The sequence below is a fragment of the Leopardus geoffroyi genome, chromosome E1, assembly GCF_018350155.1.
Source record: "Leopardus geoffroyi isolate Oge1 chromosome E1, O.geoffroyi_Oge1_pat1.0, whole genome shotgun sequence".
In the NCBI taxonomy this organism is placed as follows: Eukaryota; Metazoa; Chordata; class Mammalia; order Carnivora; family Felidae; genus Leopardus; species Leopardus geoffroyi.
In genome coordinates this window covers 19,847,262-19,862,830 of record NC_059330.1, presented here as the reverse complement: position 1 = coordinate 19,862,830, position 15,569 = coordinate 19,847,262, and the positions used below count along the sequence as shown (strand labels likewise).

Genomic DNA, 15,569 nt, shown 5'->3' with positions numbered 1-15,569 from the left:
TGACTGTATTAGCAAAACTTCCTCCTTTAGCAAGCGGAGTCCATCTATGTTCTTGCTCTTATTCTTTCCCTTTCTGGTAACTTTTATCTTTGGCTTCCGTCTCGTCTTAGTCTGCATTCATGCTTCAGCCTCCCATCCATTCTCCCCCAAATTCTTTGCCTGTCTTGGTAGAGCCCCATTTTCCACACACTCTTCATAAGCCTAACTCCTTTCCCATGCATTCAACGCATCAACACTGTTTCCAAGCACTTCACTCCCTTCAAGTGGCTCTTACTCCTTCTCTACACTACAGGACTACTGCTTCCTTTCTGCAGTACTCTTCTTCGCCTCATCACTCCTTCATCCCACAACACCGCTGAACGAGGGCTTCTCAGGACGGGCTGTTGCATATCTCACCTGGGCTATTACAGTAGCATCCTAGTGATGGATTCTTCCTGTGCAGAGCCTCTTCCCTCCCAGATTCTTACCGCCACGGCTCACAAAAACACAGGTTGGTGTGTGTCCTATCTGTGCGGTAATCTCCAAATACTCCTACTGGCTGAAATCCAAACCCATAGCATGGCTTATAAAGCCCTGAGCTCGTGTCACCAAATATCTGAGCACCAACTAAAACCGTGAGGCAGTACTAAGGCCAGTGAGATGGGCCTTGCAACGTAATGAAAGGCAAAGCAACTGCTTAGAAGATACTACATACAGTAAGCTTTGGAAGCACAGGGGCACTCAGCTCAAAGAAGACACAGCAACCTGCATACGGGCCACAGGCTATTACCAATCAAGAGCAGCCGAACTGTCAACTCTTCTGTAAAGCTTCCCCTATCTGTCCAGAGTTAACTTCAACAACTAACCTCACAGAATGTAGTATATAACTTTATTATACGGCGTATCCTTTTAAAGTTTATTTTTTTGAGCGACAGCAAGCGGGGGAGGGGCAGAGAAAGAGGGAGAGAGAGAATCCCAGGCAGCCTCTGCACTGTGAATGCAGAGCCCCAAGCAGGGCTTGATCTCACAAACCACGAGATCATGACCTGGGCCGAAACCAAGAGTCGGACACCTAGCTGAGTCACCCAGGCACCCCTCATTTTACTTTGTAGTTCTCATTTGTACCCCCTCTATGAGCTTTTTGAAGGCCAAGATAAATTCTTTTTCATTAAAAAGAAAAAACCACAGAGATGGATAAGCTATTAGGTTAACATTGCCATTGAACTGTAAAAATATTTTTAGACTATTACCAAAATTTCCATAAGTAACATACTAGTTGCATTTGACGTCACTGGAACTGAAAGCAGGATTTTACATTAATTTTTTTTCTTAATTTCTTACTAGTTCTGACCAGTGGGTGTACTTTTTCTGGATCCTTACTATCATAGCCAAAAGAATATTTTAGTATACGCATTAACAATGCATAATAAAACCAAAACCAAAACCAAAACAGAATACAGCTTTTATATTATTGAACTTTATGTACAAAATCATTTGATTTCAAATAAACATTTAATGTAAAAACAAACGTTCTTTTAAACTGAATTTTTTTTTTTTACATCTACTGTACCATTCAAATGCTTTATCATCTTACATGATTTCTTCAAAATCTCTTATCAAGGGTACATATAGAAAAGCATTTTTTTATAAATAGAAACAAAGGGATTTTTTCAGCTTTTATTATAAGATGACATAAAAAGTTTACTCAACAGAAGTAATTTCATTACTATTTGGGGGAGGGAATCACCGACTTTTTGTGCAAACAATGCTAGCCTTCTTTTAAGCATTAAGAGCATAACTGCTTAAGAAATGACATAAGCAATAATTCTACACCTACATCTCCCCTAAAATAATCTATTTTTTTTTTTTTACATATGTGCACAGCTTTAGCAAATTAAAGCCCGAGAGAAATGCTCGAGATTCACTATCCAGAGGCATGATCAGAGTTGACTGTAACTCCTCATGTAGAGAGCTTACCAATCAAGGAGTCTGTAATGAAAGCTGCAGTTTCCCTCTTTCCTATTTTTTTAACACAAAAATCAATGACTAAGAACTTAATACTGGATGACAAATCACATCCACACTATTAGTTAAATAGCCTCACAGTTAAACACATCTTAAAAGACCAATCAAATCAGTATTTACATTTTATAAATTTCTGAAGACACCATTAGAAAGCTTATATATCCCTTCATTAAACAAAATAGGGAACTGCATCTGATGGTGGTGGAATGAAATTAAAAAATTAAAAATACCTGTATTTACAGCAGCATTGATCCTTTATAAATAAAGAATATGAAAATGCAATTATCTTTAAGGATAATAAAAAATTGAGGTGATGTTACTCAACCACAGTGCTTGGAGTTGGAATAAAAATCTATTGGTGCTTGTTAATGTGCCAGTAGTGAAACCACTTTCTGTTGGAGAAAATCCAACTGCAAATATGTGCATAAAACACATATCTCACAGGGCAAAACTGCTCACGATTCAAGTCAGCTTATCTGTATTGGATATTCTAATCATGAAATACATTACAAAGACATCCTTGCAAAGAAAAAAACAAGTTATAACATCTCTGGTTCATTTTTATAGAACATTTCCTTCCTCAAAAGTGGCATCTTAAAAATCCCAAACTCATTCTTCCCTTAGTTTATAATGAAAAGATGCGGACAGCTGAATTTTCAATGTGATTACCATGTTGGGAAAAAAAAAAAAAAAAACCAAACAGCAAATGTTCAAGTTTAAAAAAATATACTGGGTGAGCAATGCAATAAAATTATCCACATAAAAACAAATGGTCAGTAACCTTGTAAGCCAATATGACATTTCACTGTCAACTACATGAAAAATTAACATTTCCTCAAACAGGCATAAGATGAAGAAGTGCTATTTTAAAATTGTAAAATGAACTTAGATAAAATATCTCATTGTAATCTCATTCCAAATTGATAAATGATTTCAAAATCAAGGATCAAGGTTTGATTGCAAATAATAATGCAACATAATTTCAAGAAATCTCCAATTTTTCAAAAAGGGAATCACACTCCAATTTTCCCTCCCCAAGAAAAGGTTTCACAATTACAAAGTAGAAAACAGCCAGTCACAAATGCAAAAAACATTGTAATTTAAATATAGGAAATAATTTCTAGCTTATCAATTCAATATATTTCATAAGACAATTGTTAAAGTTAAAAATACTTTCTTTGAAGTATTGCTTTTCATGCTCAAACTAGAGAGTGTTTTAATGACATCAATAAAACTGATATACATGTAATGCTGCATAATGAAGTGAAGTAGAACCCTGATACAAATACCCTTGTTGAAATCATTTACTTCATCTAACAGTGCCTGTTTGAAACCTATGATTACAAACAAAAACAAAACCCTTCCTAGAGGCTGAATTCCCTAGAATGACAATTTCAGTGTTTGTCCGTAACATGGGGTTAGGCCTTTTCTTTTCAGAGTTTTTGTTTTTTGCTCTGTTTTGAAACCCCTGAGACACCATCTGCTTCCAAAGCTTTCTCTTTTGAGTTAATTTCACTAAATCCATTTGCTGTCCCATTTTGTTCTTCAGTGATTTCTTCATTTGCAGGGGAAGCAGATTCTCCTTTTTCTAATTTTTGCTGCATTTCACGGAGCTTGGTAACAGCTTTATCTATTGACATTATGCTAATAAGATTAAAGTCATGCATGCTGACTAGATGAAGCATGAAGTTTCGACATAAATTCTTCTTAATTATTTTCTGTCCATAGTTTTCTACAAACAGCATACAGGCATGATTCATTTGATTGTCAGCAATAAACCTATTTAATAAAAATAACACAAACATCAATAGTAATACAAAGCATTTTTGTCAAATGCAACATAACTATGACGATAGTCCAGTAAGTGATGATTTAACAAGCAGTAAAACTACAATGAAGCTGAGATTCAGTGACCTGAATGGGCTTACTGTTTTAAAATTTTTAAGAGATTTAATTTAACCAGAGCTTAAATAGAAATCATTTGTCTGTCCTAATGAAATTGCACACAACAGTATTAAGAGTATATAAAGCATTTTCTCTTGCCAGCACCACCTTCATGAACTCTCTACAAACAAGTTAGCTATCCCCTTTATTCTCTCCCTTGACCTTGACACACTTTGCTATTTCAGAAGCAGCATTTCTCTGCATTTTCAGTTCATGGAAAACCTTTAAAGAAACAAAGATGTCACATTTGTGACAATATGGATAGACCTTGTAAGCATTCTGCTAAGTAAAAGAAGTCAGAAAGAAGGACAAATACTGTATGATCTCATTTATATGTGGAATCCAAAAAAAACAGGGGCATCTGGCTGGCTCTGTTGGTAGAGCATACGACTCTTGATCTCGGGGTCGTGACTTTGAGCCCCATGCTGGGAGAGAGTACTTAAAAAAAATAAAAACAAAACTCATTTTAAAAAAAGATCAAACTTACAGGCACCAAAGGCAGAAGGTGGGGGGAAGGGGGGATTGGAGGAAGGTATTCAAAAGGTACAAACTTTCAGTTGTAAGATACATAAGAACTAGGGATATAATGCACAACATGATGACAATAGCTAACACTGTTGTATGATATATAGGAAAGTTGTCAAAAGAGTACTAAGAGTTCTCAACACAAGGAGAAAATTTTTTTCTTTATTCTTTTTATTATATCTGTATGAGAACAGGGATTTTAGCTAAACTACTGTGGTAATCACTTCACAATATATGTAAATCAAACCATCATATGATACACCTTATAAAGTGATATATGTCAATTATTTCTCAATACAATAGAAAAAAAAGCCACGTTAAAAAAAGATTTGAGGGGCGCCTGGGTTCGGCGTCCGACTTTAGCTCAGGTTATGATCTCGCGGTTCGTGGGTTCAAGCCCTGCGTTGGGCTGTGTGCTGACAGCTCAGAGCCTAGAGCCTGCTTTGGATTTTGTGCCTCCCTCCCTCTCTCTCTGCCCCTCCCAGGAAGCACTGTGTCTCAGTCTCTCTCTCAAAAATAAACAAACATTAAAAAAAAAAAAAAAAAAAAAAGATTCGAAGATGTCACAACAAATGTGGTACAGTGTGGTTGTGTTAGTAGAAAGCATGCAGGGTGCACCCACAATGAATAAAATTTGAAAAAATAAAATTAAACCAAATAGGAGAATGGCTGCTCAGTTACCCACTGAAACTGTGAGTTCAACAAGGTCTGTAAAGTCTGCCTGCAGATATCGTAAAATCCAAAGTTTACCCAGCGACCTGCCACTTTATAAATGTTGGTAAATCATGAACCCCAATAGTTGTTATTCTAGCAGATTTGGATCAAGGAATGAAAATGGAACTCAATATAGTAATACGACTAAAATTCTATCTTGAAACTGGCATATCAGGACAAAAGAAAAAATAGACACTAAGCTTCCACATACATACTTTACTCACAATGGAGTTTTAATGACTAGACCACGGACCAGGCAAACATTTTCTATGAAAGGACAGAGAAACATTTTAGGCTTTGCGATCCGTTGTCTTCCTTTTTTTTTCTTTCAACCCACTTAAAATGTGAAGACTATTCTTAGCTCAAGACCATATACAAAAAAAGGCTATGGCTCATGCACCCTAGACATCTGGGCTAGACAGAACTTCTGCACCAATTCCTCTTCACTCCCAGGAATAAAGAAACAAAAGTGCTCCTTCCCATTTATTTCATTACAAATGAAAACACCTTGGCTGCTTGTACTATAGAAGAAAGCCTTAAATGAGGATCTAATGGAGTCAGAGGAGAAAAAAAACGTGCATTGACGGGCAAACAATTCCCACAGGGAAGGAGACAGAACTGTAGGAAAAGCAATGTCGTGGAACACGTTTTTAGCCATAAAGGCACAAGAAGTACTGTTCTACCCTGACTTCTATGGAACGGTAGTAAGAAATCAGAAAAGCTACTTATATCTTATTCTTCATAATTAAGCAATTTAAAAAATTATGGTAATAACTGTGATAAGTAATTTTCAGGATTTCCACACATACAGCACAGGACGTTATCTTTTTAATCCTTGGCAATAAAAGAAATGAAAATTGGGTCATTAAAAAGACATATTAAAGATAAAAAATGCCATTAGAGGTTACACCTTCCTTACATAAATCCCTTTTTCCTTATGCAGTTATAATAGTTTGGATTAGAGTAAGATTAGGGCACATTATGTCGAAGCTAACGGAATTTTAAATAAGATTCAAACACAGATTTATAGAATGTGAAGTAGCAAGAAGAGCAAAAAGGAAATGGAATTATTTAAATTTAGGAATACCCTACCCATGTTTCATGACATGGAGATTCCATAGTTTCATCACCTCCTTCTCTCCTTCATTAACATCAGAAAATTCCTCAATTTGCTAAAAAAGGAAAGAAAAAATATCTATTAAGTGCACAATAAACAGAATTGGTATTTCTAAGAAAAAATTGTGTGAATGTAAAAAACTGAACTTTTGTAACTAATACCACAACTTACTTACACAGCAAAGTGGGAACATCAAACAGCTTTTATTTTAAGTAATTTTAAAAGGGAAACCCTAAGTTACGAAAGTTACCTATTAAAAAATAAAAACACAATACAAAATCACAAGAAGAAAACCTGTATTTTCTTTAGTTAGTAACTGTTTCATTTTTATTTATGAAAGACTTTTTTATGCCATTTGCAACTATGTGGATGGAACTACAGGGTATTATGCTAAGCGAAATTAGAGAAAGACAAAAATCATATGACTTCACTCGTATGAGGACTTTACGACACAGAACAGATGAACACAAGGGAGGTAAAAATAATATAAAACAGGGAGGGGAACAAAACAGAAGAGACTCTTAAATATAGAGAACAAACAGAGGGTTGCTGGACGGGTTGTGGGAGGGGGAATGGGCTAAATGGGTAAGGGGCATTAAGGAATCTACTCCTGAAATCACTGTTGCACTATATGCTAATTTGGATGTAAATTTAAAAAAATAAAAAATAAATAAAAAAACAAAAAACGGGAAAAAAATTTTTTTTATTTTAAAGTTGACTTATTTTGAGAGAGAGAAAGAGAAAAAAAGAGAATCCCAAGCATGCTGTGTGAAGCCTGACATAGGGTTCGAACTCATGAACTGTGAGATCATGACTTGAGCTGAAACTGAGTGGGACACTTAACCAACTGAGCCACCCAGGCACCCCAGTTGATAACTGTTTAAATAACACAATTACAAAAATTGTGGAGGGGCACCCGGCTGGCTCTGTCGGTGGAACATGAGACTCTTGATCTCAGGGTTGTGAGTTCGAGCCCCAAGTCAGGTGTAGAGATTATTTAAAAATAAAATCTTTGGGGTGCTTGGGTGGCTCAGTTGGTTAAGCATTCAACTCTTGATTTCAGCTTACAGTTCGTGAGATTGAGCCCCATTGGGCTCTGTGCTGACACTGTGGAGCCTGCTTAGGATTCTCTCTCTGTCTCTCTCTCTGCCCTTCTCCCGCTCACTCTCTCTCTCTATAAATAAATAAATAAACTTCAAGTAAATAATATCAAATCCAATCAAATCTTTAGGGGTGCCTGGATGGCTCGGTTGGTTGAACATCCAACTCTTGATTTTGACTCGGGTCATGATCCCAGGGTTGTGGGATGAAGCCCCATGTCTCGCTCCGTGCTGAGTGTGGAACTTGCGTAAGATTCTCTGCCCCTCTCCCCCACTCATACGTGCTCTCTAAAATAAAAAAAGAAAATAAAATCTTAAAAAAAAAAACCTGTGGGGGCACCTGAGTGGCTCAGGTCATGATCTCATGGTTCAAGAGGTTGAGTCCCACATTGGGCTCTGTGCTGACAGCTCATACCTGGAGACTGCTTCCGATTCTGTGTCTCCCTCTCTCTCTGCCCCTCCCCCATTCACAGTCTTCCTCCCTCTCCCTCTCTCAAAAACAAACATTAAAAAAATTTATTTAAATAAAATATAATAATAAAAAAATTGCAGATTCCCAAATTCCTTCATTTAGAAAGAGCTCCTGTACATTAAGTCAAGATTTTAAATCATATTAAACAATAGTTTTTAAACACAAATCCATAAGATTCTAAAGTCACAGTCAATAGTGATACTAGTAATACTTACTGTAATGGTTTTTTCTCTTAGCCATTCAGGATCCTTTTCATCTTCACTGTCTACTTCCATTTCTTGTGGACGGAGAGGTAAACAAGTATCACTATGGAAATACAGACGGTTGTGTCCACTACTGTATGTTCGCTGCTGTTCCACTTCTCCATCTTCAGATTCAAGAAATTCAGACATGCTTGCTTTTGTTCGTTTTGGTCTAATGGAAAGAGATGTTGATGGAACACTGAGTGACAGGGATTCTTTCTATTTCACATCTCTCAAATAGAGTATGTTCCTTGTTTCCTATCTAGGTATGCACATAGTAACTTCCACTGGAAAAATTCCTTAATCTCTCGAACCACTAGAGCAGTCGTGATATGAACATTTAAAACATAGGAAAAAGTTCTAAGGAGGAAGTAAGAAAATCACTGTGGGAGCTGGGGAGGGTTATAAAGCAGTATACCACCCCAGAGACTTAGCTAACAATCTGAAATACTGACTCCCACCTAAATAGTAGCTTTGTCTGGCTCTCCTTTGTTCCTCCACCATCATCAATAAAAGTCAGAGGATAAACTTTTGTTGTATGACCTTTTTACCTACCTGCACACAAGAATGTGTGTGATAGGCGTTCTCTTTACTGGTCCATTTCGGCTAAAAGCAAATCCAGGTTGGCGATGAATATCCTGAGGATTTCCTGCATAGGAGCCATCATAACACTCGTTGATAGAAACATCTATCCTAGCACCTTTTGGATGATACTGTAAGAAAAATGGCAAGATGCTTATAACAAGGAAATATTAATTATCCCTACCCTGGACACCTAACATGCCAATTTATTTTAAAAAGTACTAGTGGGTTCTTAATGTTTTGAAAACTAAAATAAACTACACATACCAGCATGGTGAAAGGGAAGTCAGAAGATCTGGACTCAAGATCTGCGTTAAAATCCTGGCTGTGACATTCACTGGCTTGGTAATTTTGTACAAATTATTTCTTGTTTGAGCAAGAATAAAGAAATTACCACTTAATTCAAAGAGCTGGTGTGAGGATTATGTATGTCAATATAGGTGCAATATCCAAATATATACAAACTGAATCACTGTAATTCATGCATTGAGCAATCCATCAAATGCAAAGATTTTGGTATTTTTTGCAGAAGGGAAATTTATTCTATCATGTTTTAATTTCAATATAATTAACGTAGTGTTATATTAGTTTCAGGTGTACAAAAGTGATTCAACAATTCTATACATTACTTGGTGCTCAACATGCTAAGTGTACTCCTAAAAAAAGCACAATTTTTGAAAGTCAGACTGTCTTACGTATTACTGGTAGGAAAAAAAAAAGGGGGTGCCTAGGTGGCTCGGTCAGTTAGTTAGGCGTCCGACTTCAGCTCAGGTCATGACTTCACACTTCGCTGAGTTCGATCCCTACATTTGGCTCTCTGCTGTCAGCACAGAGCCCATTTCGGATCCTCGGCCTCCTCTCTCTCTGCCCCTCCCTTGCTCACCCTCACTCTCAAAAATAAACAAACATTAAAAAAAAGTTACTTACAACATAATTGAAGATAAATCTGCTGTGGCAGAGTTTAAGATGCTTGAGTAAGCTATAAAGTTTGCGGCAATTCAGAGTACACCATGGGCAATGTAGGTCGTCTCTTGCTTCGGTTTGTTGTCTCGTGTTGTTGTTATAAAGGAACTTGAAAATAACAAAAAACAGCAAATCTCCAACTTAAACATCTCAAGATATTGTTTCATCATCCCCTTTAAAAATAGTTAAAACGACTTAAAAAGAAAATCAAATTAGAGACATTCTTTCATTTAAATATGCAAAATATTCCAGACATGATGTGCAAAACAAAGGTTTTTCATGATTACTTAAAAATGAAGGGCCAGGGGCGCCTGGGTGGCGCAGTCGGTTAAGCGACCGACTTCAGCCAGGTCACGATCTCGCGGTCCGTGGGTTCGAGCCCCGCGTCGGGCTCTGGGCTGATGGCTCAGAGCCTGGAGCCTGTTTCTGATTCTGTGTCTCCCTCTCTCTCTGCCCCTCCCCCGTTCATGCTCTGTCTCTCTCTGTCCCAAAAATAAATAAACGTTGAAAAAAAAAAATTAAAAAAAAAAAAATAAATAAAAATGAAGGGCCAGATGTTTACCTGATAAAATATTCTTAATTTTTGTCGGTTTTCGTTTGAAGTATCTTTTTCTTTTCTTGTTTGTAGGTCTGTATTCAAGGATTCTTTAACAGCTGAAAATACATACTTTTATATTTAATGCAAATACCTGCTTATAAAAAGTGAAATAATGCATCTTGTGAAAATAATTAAACATGAAAGGTTTCAAAGAATTTTACTTATGGTACTTAAAACGCTTTTTGTTCTCATCCTCATGTGATGATTATAGGAACAATCTCCTTAACCAGCACCCCTAATCAGTTAAGGTCTTTACTGGCAGGAGCCATTTTTTCCCCTTTAAAAACCACCTCTTATATTCTAAACCATTATAAAAGTACCCCAAATAATTATATGTAGTCACTACAGTATTTTAAGCACTCTGAAGGTCAGAGTGTGGTTCTGACTGGTCTTTGTATTTTCAATGCACAGCAGTGAGCAGACTTCCACTAAGTGTTAGTTTAACAAAAATTAAATTAAAAATGATTGTATTAATTTCATTGCAAATCCAAAGATAATGGCCATCAATAATTTTGTTCTATTTCTTTACAGACTTAAAATGTTTTTATTTTCCCTGACAGAACAATTTCATGTGTACAATTTTGTATGAAACTTTTTTTTCTCAGTTTCTTTGAAACTCTTTACCTAGCAGACTGGCCACAGAGTGTTTTCAGAAGTACCCAGACCACAATTTACTTGGGAAATCTTTGCCCTGACACAGGCCACTTCTTACATCTCTTGGACTCTAACAGTAACTTGCACACCATAAATGGACATGAGGGGTCAATGTCAAAGACAACTGTCCTACACCTTCTGTCTTCTTTAAACAGACTTAGGGGCGCCTGGGTGGCGCAGTCGGTTAAGCGTCCGACTTCAGCCAGGTCACGATCTCGCGGTCCGTGAGTTCGAGCCCCGTGTCGGGCTCTGGGCTGATGGCTCAGAGCCTGGAGCCTGTTTCCGATTCTGTGTCTCCCTCTCTCTCTGCCCCTCCCCCGTTCATGCTCTGTCTCTCTCTGTCCCAAAAATAAATAAACGTTGAAAAAAATAAAAATAAAAAAAAATTAACAGACTTAGACAAAAACACATAGATGCTCTCAATCAAGGACAGTGTTCCTATCAGGCAGGTACAAGATGACAGAACACTGCACCTGGGCCTTAACTCAGCAGAATTAACTTCATTTAGAAGAGTTTTTCCTCTAAAAATTGACTGCAAAATTTAACCTGGTAAAGGGGCACCTTGAGTGGTTCATTCAGTTAATAAGCCTCTGACTTCAGCTCAGGTCATGATCTCACCATTCAAGAGGCTGAGCCCCACGTCAGGCTCTGTGCTGACAGCTCAAGAGCCTGGAGCCTGCTTCAGATTCTGTGTTCTCCCTCTCTCTGCCCCTTCCCTGCTTGTGCGCTCTCAAAAATAAATAAACATTACAAATAAATAAATAAATTTAACCTGATAAAATTCAAATTATGATGATCCACACCTAGAACTGTGAAAACACTCTGAAATACTGAATTCAGTTCTATAACATATACAAATCTTTACATGAATTATAAAAAGCATACAGTTCCAAAACCCTTAATATAGCTGCAGTTCCAAAATCTAAAAAGTTAGAAAAACTAATTGTTTTTCTCATGAGCTTCTGAGAAATGTATTTACTGGAAAAACGTGTTCTAAATAGACATGAGGCTATCTCTAGACCTCATCTGGAGGCGTTCCATAACACATGGCATATATATATACTATATGTTCTATCAGGCTTTTAACATTAAAAACAAGAGCCACAAAATTCTCAGACATATCTGGCAGAAAACATAAAGAACTGCTGAGATTTCTAAAAGAATAATTATTAGCACAAAAGGCAAACAAATTAATCCGAAGCCAAGTCCTAACTCTGTAAAGCATTATTTTGTAATTTTTTTACAGTTTATTTATTTTTGGTAATCTCTACATCCAACTTGGGGCTCAAATTCACAATCCAGAGTTGCATGCTCTTCTGACTGAGCCAGCCAGGAACCTATGCAAAGTGTTATTTTGACAGCAATGTTTTCTTACCTATAGTCTGAGTAGGTTTAACTGAACCAGGCTTGTTTTCTTGATGAAGACTCTCTGAATTTCTAGTGGCAAGAGGCTTGGCAATAGGAGCTGTAGATTTATCATTGGTCTCTCCTGTCCAACGAAGAGTGAACTGCAATGTAGGTCCCTGAGAAAATGTTTCAAATGGAGGCAGCCTCTAAAAAACAAAGCATAGGAGAGGAGTGAAGATTCCATATAATGAAAGAAATCATAGGGGAGAAAAAAAGCCTCCCAATATTTATTATGATAAATTAACGTGGATTTGAAAACCTAAATGCCTACAGAGATGGCCAGGCAGATAAAGCAAATCCGTGGCGCTGTACAGACTGTAGTACTGGAGTGCTCAGGTTGTGTACAAAGAGCCACTTAACAGCAACAGATGAACTGTTGCGATGTGCAAACACAAGCCCAGTACCATCACATTTTCAGATTTTTTTCAAAAGTCAGAAATCCAAGTTTGCGTGGGAAATCTTCCTATTTTTACATGTTGGCAATCAATGGAATATGGCTTTAAAGGCAACAAAAAAAAACCGTGGTAACCAAAGCCTGCCAGTTTGCAACCTCTGTTAGATGACAAACTACTTTCTTTTTGTAAACTGAACGATTATGGCAATTTGTAAATTTTCCTGGACTTCTTCAGCTTCAATGATAGCTGTCCTTGTTTCTCTTGTTTGGGTTTTGGGACCCGGAACTATCAGCCTTCCTCCTCAACCTCAAATCATTTATAAAACGACCCTTCTGGTCTCCCTTAATTCCCAGCTAACATTTAGCCATCTGCCCTAATCTCTCACCTATCGTCAAGGATTTGCCTGTTAGGCTGATGATCCCAAACTGATCCTCAATTCTTTGTGCTTGAGGTCTAACCCCATATATCTCCAACTGCCTCTGAGACGCTACTGCTTGGATGACATCAATGTCACCTTGAACCAAAAATATGTTTAGATGTGAATCTATTTTCTCTCCTTCCCAGGCATAATTATTTTTGTTCCCAGCATTGTCATTCTACTAGTGATCCTAAGCTAAAAACTTTAGAATTACATTTGACCATATTTTTCTTTTTGGTTCTCTTACATAATCACCAAGTATAGATCCTTATTACCTTTTTACTACAGTATCTCACCTGCTCTCCTGCTTCTACTTTTTACCTCTCAATTCATATATAGGAGACCAAATAATCTTCTGAAAGACTACTTTCATTTTATTCCATAGAAACCTTCAGTGGGCTCCTGTATATTTTACTGCCATACAAGCCTAACCTCCTACATCTTTATTACAAACAGTCCTCTTAAAACTGTAATTTTAGACAGGAATGAAGTAAGTGTGCTTTTATAAACTAGTTTTAAAACAGTTAAGTCTGTATCTAGGTATTTATCTTGTAAATATACTTACAACGCATAAAGATACATGTACTAGTATATTTACCACAACATTTGTGAAAATGTAAAAAAAAATTTAAGATAACTGAATTACCCATTAAAATAGCATTGGTGTAGTAAATTATGGGACATTTATTTAAAAGAATACCACAACACTTTTAAAAGTTAGAACCAAATCTAAATGTTCCAATTTTAGAAGGATGCTCATTTCATATTGCTTTAATTTCTTGGGAAAAACCATCAACTCATATATATATAATTCTTATTTTCTTGTGAATAAGAACTTTAAAGAAACTTAAAACATAATGAACACTTGCATGAAATTCAAACACTGTAGATAAGCATAAAAAAATAAAAATTTAAAATTCCGTCACTTAGAGGTAACCACTATTAATTTTAGAAAAAGTAGGAATATGTATACTATTAAGTAAAAATTAAATACCATGGAAATCCTATCAAAGTATTGTTCTTTTTATGTCTAACTTTGTAGATTTAAGGTACTTCCAATTTCTCATTATTTAAAAATTTTGCCAGGACCTGTTACCTACAACTTATCAGTTAACCAGTTACTACACCTTGTGACAAAATTGAGTAACTGGACTTAATTGCTAATGCCTACATACACAATCTAAAATGTCATCCATATTGCCAGTCTGCCCTCCAGTAAGGGTGTCCCAACTTACTCTTACATTAAAGCATTATTTGAGAATATGTGTCCTCACACCTCCAACTAGAAACTGTCAATCTTTTTAATTGTCAAACTAGTAGTTAAAATAAGATCTCTGATTTTATGTGTCTTTGAATGCTAATAAGGTTGAATATCTTTTTAAAAGCTTGCTAGCCATCTATATTTGCTGCCCTAAGAACTGCCTGATTGTTCTTTACCCATTTTTCTAATTAGATAGCTTATCTTTTTTCTGGTTGATTTATAAAATTACACATTCTTAATACTAGCTTTTTGTATATTACATTTTCCCCAGCCTATCGTTGTCTTAAACTTTAGATTTTTGCAGTTTTAGAAATGATCCACCTTTAGTTATTTTATGCTTTCTAGCTTTTGCATCATACATACAATGGCTTTCTTCACACTAAGATTATATTAATATTTACCATTTTTTTCTGCAGTTACGTAGTGTTAGTTTTTACATTTCATTTATGAGACTTCTGGAATTTATTAGGTCTGTGTTTATTTCCAAATGGTTAGAGACCAGTTTTGTCACAATTAATGAACAGTCCATCTTTCCCACACAGATTTAATACTAATTTTGTCACAGATTAAAGTCCAAATGTACATGAAACTTTTAAAACTATGCTTCAGTAATCAGCACTTCTATTCCTGTTTATTATACCATACAATTTGGGGTTTTTTTTACCTTTATACTATGTTCTACTATTTATTAAGTAAACGTTCTCAGAAAACTTCCACAGTTTTCCTTAGTATTATTATAAATTGTTTTATTTTAACTTGAGACTAATTTTCAGACTTAATAAACTGCTGAGATTTTGCTCATGATAGCACATTGACCTAACATGTTTAGAAACAAACGACATCATTATTTTGTTGAGTCTGCCTACCCAAGAAATGTTATTTATTCTTTTTAGTCTCTTAGAAAAGTTACTTTAAGTATGGTTCATCTAAGTTCTTGATAAATTGGTCATCATATGTTGCCTGCTGTTACTATGAATGGGATTTAAAATAGTTAACATTTATTGAGCACTTATTTTATGCCAGGCACAGTGGTAAGCATATTTCATTATTTCATTAAACATCAATTCTATGCCTCATTTTACAGATGAGAGAACTGAGACACAAAAGATTAAATAATTTGCCAGAACGCCACACAGTTTGGAATGGAGATTTGAACCTGGCCGTCTGGCTCCA

At 36.2% G+C, this 15,569-nt stretch overlaps 1 protein-coding gene across 3 annotated transcripts in view; it reads right to left on the bottom strand.

The window, feature by feature from the left end:
• Positions 1-15,569, bottom strand: part of SUZ12 (SUZ12 polycomb repressive complex 2 subunit) — a 49,650-nt gene that overhangs the window by 1,916 nt on the left and 32,165 nt on the right. For 2 of the 3 annotated variants that reach the window (XM_045488030.1, XM_045488031.1), the window contains 7 exons: positions 12,291-12,468; positions 10,226-10,317; positions 9,628-9,771; positions 8,674-8,831; positions 8,092-8,290; positions 6,280-6,359; positions 1,430-3,783 (listed from right to left, as the gene is read on the bottom strand). In XM_045488030.1, the coding sequence (XP_045343986.1) occupies positions 3,438-3,783; positions 6,280-6,359; positions 8,092-8,290; positions 8,674-8,831; positions 9,628-9,771; positions 10,226-10,317; positions 12,291-12,468 (1,197 nt within the window). In that variant the 3' untranslated portion in view covers positions 1,430-3,437. Of the gene's footprint in view, positions 1-1,429; positions 3,784-6,279; positions 6,360-8,091; positions 8,291-8,673; positions 8,832-9,627; positions 9,772-10,225; positions 10,318-12,290; positions 12,469-15,569 lie in introns of those variants that run through there. The other variant, XM_045488033.1, reaches the window with a different exon arrangement.